The following is a 4,112-nucleotide window of genomic DNA, read 5'->3' on the forward strand; positions in this document are numbered from 1 at the left end:
ATCAGGAAAAAGAAACAATATTTTCCATCCAATTTGGAAAACATAATTTCGCAGTTGAACAACTGCTTTAATTATTAGGGTAAACAATAAGGTATACAATAACCAGGAAAGAGCTCCGTCAGCAGGGTATAAAAGAGAACCTGGTACAAGAAGACTTTCAGATTCAAGAAATACACTCTTCTGAAAACCCACCCAGAACCTCCACCCTCTGACACCATGGTCAACTCTTGTTGTGGCTCCACCTGCTCTGACCAGGGCTGTGGCCAGGGCCTCTGCCAGGAGACCTGCTGCCGCCCCAGCTGCTGTCAGACCACCTGCTGCCGCCCCAGCTGCTGTGGGTCCAGCTGTTGCCGTCCAGTCTGCTGCCAGACCACCTGCTGTCGTCCCAGCTGTTGTGTGTCCAGCTGCTGCAGGCCCCAGTGTTGCCAGTCTGTGTGCTGTCAGCCCACTTGCTGCCGCCCCAGCTGTTGTGGGTCCAGCTGCTGCCAGACCATCTGCTGCCGCCCCAGCTGCTGTGGGTCCAGCTGCTGCCGTCCAGTCTGTTGCCAGACCACCTGCTGCCGCCCCAGCTGCTGTGGGTCCAGCTGTTGCCGTCCAGTCTGCTGCCAGACCACCTGCTGCCGCCCCAGCTGCTGTGTGTCCAGCTGCTGCCATCCAGTCTGTTGCCAGACCACCTGCTGCAGAACAACCTGCTGTCACCCCAGCTGCTGCAATGGTTCTTGCTGCTGAGTTTCCTGCTCTGAACTTGAACCTATTTGACCCAAATCTTTAGTCCACAGAGAGGGCATCCCATTTAAAAAACATGTGGCACTTCTTGATGTCATGAACTTCCAAACTGACCCATGGACTGATTGGGAAACCTCTGGCTTCCATATTATTCCTCTTCCTCCTCCTCTTCTTCTTTCTCTTCTTCTTTTCCTTCCTCTTCTTCTTTCTTCTTCTCCCCCTCCCCCTCCCCTTCTCCTCCCCCTAGCCCTTCCCCTCCCCCTTCTTCTTCTTCTCCTCCTCCCTCTCCTCCCCCTCCTCTTCCTCCTCCTCCTCCCCCTCTCCCTCCCCCTCCCCCTTCCCCTCCCCCTTCTTCTTCTTCTTCTCCTCCTCCTCCTTCTTCTTCTTCTTCTTCTCCCTCTTCTTCTTCCTCTTCCTCCCCCTCCTCCTCTTCCTCCTCCTCCTTCTCCTTCTCCTTGTTCTAGAAACATTTTACTATTAGTTAGAATTTACAGTCAGAGTCTACATCAAAATGTTTTATAATTTTGATTCAAAATGTAGGAGTTTTCGAATGTTCCCTTATAGATATTTTCATTCTAATGGTTTTCTATGGAATCTATTTCTACGTGGAATTGCTTGATGTTCCCCAATAAAATGTTTGGCATTCAAAGGCACCAAAACCGCTCATCTCTCATTATTTCTAAGTAATGAAATGTTCAGTGAATATCGCTGTCTCTTTTCCCACAACACAGGAATTCTCAGGGGAATCTTCAATAGAAAAATTAAGTCGGCACTTATCAATGAGATTTTTATTCAGACCAGAATTCAATCTTACAGCAGAAATAAGAGAAGGTTTAAAGAGAGTCATCTTGACTTTAACTCATGTAACATGAGCACTATGGATTACAACTGCTACCAAAAAATAAAATGTCCTTAGTAATCTATAAGCCGTGCGTTCATTTAAACCTATCGAAATGGAGGCAGCTCAGTGTAGAGGATAACCCCTGGACTTGGGAATTCAAGTTAGATCGGAATTTTGGCTGTACTGCATGCCACTGTGCTCTGAAACTGGTTACCTAAACCCTCTCAACCTAGGACTGCTTTTCTCTGGAAAAAGAATCACAATACCCACCTATCAAGACTGTACTATACCATTAACCATCAGGGAAATGCAAATCAAAAGCATAATGAGATATATTACCCCACACCTGCTAGGATGGCTATTAAAATAAAAAAGGATAGGAAGTATTTATAAGGATATAAAAAAAAGGAAGCACACTGTTGGTGAGAATGTAAATTGGTATAACTCTTATGGAGAATGGTATAGAAGTTCCTCAGAAAATTATAGTAAATAGAACTACCACTGAATACAGCAATTCTATTTCTAGATATTTATCTGAAGGAATTGAAGCTAGGATTTCTAAGGGATACCAGTACTTCCATGTTTATGGTAATGTGATTCCCAATAGCCAACATATAAAAACAACCTAAGTATCCATGGATAGATGAATGGATAAAGAAAATGTGATATATAGATCTTGTATTCAGCAATAGAAACAAAGCAAATACTGCCTCTTGAACAACACGGATGGGCCTGGAGGGTATGATGCTAAGTGAAATCAGCCAGACACAGAAAGACAGCTACAGTGTAACCTCACATGGGGAATCTAAAATACTCAAAAATTGAAGCAGAGAGTAGAAAGGCGATTCCAGGGGCTAAGAGAAGGAGGAAATCAGATGTTGGTCAAAAAGCACAAAGTTTTAGTTATGCAAGGTAAGTTCAGGAGATCCGTTATACAACATAGTGCTTACAGCTGACAATACTGTTTTGTATACTTAAATTTTTCTAAGGGGTATATCTTGTGTTACACTCTTATACTTAATAAAAAAGTAATTTTGAAAATCTCTATGTTTCTGGCTTCCAGGCAGCAGACTAGATTTTAAGCTTTTATATCATATCTATAAGAACCTCTCTATTTCTCAAATAGAAATTGGATTGAAAAAAAATTGATGTTGTCCAAAAGATTGAATGAAGTAAACAGGCATAGTAGACAAACTCATGCTCCCTTTTACACCCAATTAGCCTCATTTTACATTTTATTTTGAAATAAATATAGATTCACAGGAGGTTGGAAAAAACAGAACAGCGAAGTCCCATGTACACTCCACTCAATTTCCTCCAATAGCCACATCTTATATAATTATAGCAATCTCAAATTTAGAAATTCACTTTGGCATAACCCACAGAACTTGTTCAAATTTCACTAGTATTTATATGCACCTGTGTGCGAGCAGTTGTATGCAATTTTATCTTGTATATAGATTTGTGTAAACATCACTGCAATCAAGATCCAGACCTGCTCTGTCTCCATAGGTTCCCACATTTTACCCCTTTACAACCACACTCACCCTCTCCCACTCACCCCCCATGACCCCTGGCAACCACTGCTTTGTTCTCCGCCTCCATAATTGTACTTCAAGCATGTTCTCCAGATGGGGTCGTACAGTATGTAGCCTTTGGTAACTGGCTTTATACACTCAGCATCCTTCCCTTGAGATCATGCAAGTTGTTCAGTGTACCAAGAGCTCGTTCCTTTGTATTGCTGAATGTACTCCCCAGAATGGGTGTGTCACAGTGTGTGTGTTCCACCAGTTACCTGGGAAGGACATCTGGGCTGTTGTAAGTTAAAAATAGATTATTTATATATTTACTGTTTGGAAATATTTATTGAGGCTTCCTACTTGCAGGTGTCAAGCAGAAATACTGCCACTTTTCAGATGCAAGCCACAACTGTCTAGTTTTAATACTCTTGGATATAGTAAATTGATCTCTTTTCTTTAGCTCTTGTTTTTATGGCTTTTAAAACAGGTCATCAATCTATAATTTTCTCCTTCAAATAAAGGGTTCTGATGTTTTATTCTTTCTTGCAAGAGAATCACTGTTTTCTCCTGAGAATGTAAATATAATTTTTTTGGGATAATCATAAAGTTGAGAACTCAGTTAAATTCTCAGTTGAAGACAGGCATGAAGCAGGTAAAATATGGTGCTAGAAGTATAGAAATACAGGTTGTAGTGATCCCATCCCTGTGGCCACCATTCAGAGGGTATGGGTGATTTTAGTAGTAACCTAGAAACGTAGCTGTGGAGACAAATAATTTTCCAAGAGGTCTACATCACTCTCCTAAGTCATAACTGATCTCAGCAAGATTATCATTACGACATGTATTGCAGGGCACTTTATTTTAAATTCTCTGCTTCTTTGCATAAGCACAAAAGGACATTTCTTATAACCTATAACAGCGAATACTCTTTAAAATGTGATTTACATGATTATGTCTCAAAAAACAATCATAAATTTTAAAATAAAAGCATGAACATAGAAAGAAAGGAAACCTAGGTATAGTCA

At 41.3% G+C, this 4,112-nt stretch overlaps 1 protein-coding gene across 1 annotated transcript; it reads left to right on the forward strand.

Annotated features, from left to right (window-relative positions):
- The first annotated feature begins 216 nt into the window (after positions 1–216).
- On the forward strand, positions 217–729 carry LOC136393731 (keratin-associated protein 4-3-like). The gene has a single exon (XM_066366364.1). It carries the CDS (start codon positions 217–219, stop codon positions 727–729), a length of 513 nt encoding a protein of 170 aa, XP_066222461.1.
- The last annotated feature ends 3,383 nt before the right edge of the window (positions 730–4,112 follow it).

The sequence above is a fragment of the Saccopteryx leptura genome, chromosome 2 (genome assembly GCF_036850995.1).
Source record: "Saccopteryx leptura isolate mSacLep1 chromosome 2, mSacLep1_pri_phased_curated, whole genome shotgun sequence".
NCBI classification, from domain to species: Eukaryota; Metazoa; Chordata; class Mammalia; order Chiroptera; family Emballonuridae; genus Saccopteryx; species Saccopteryx leptura.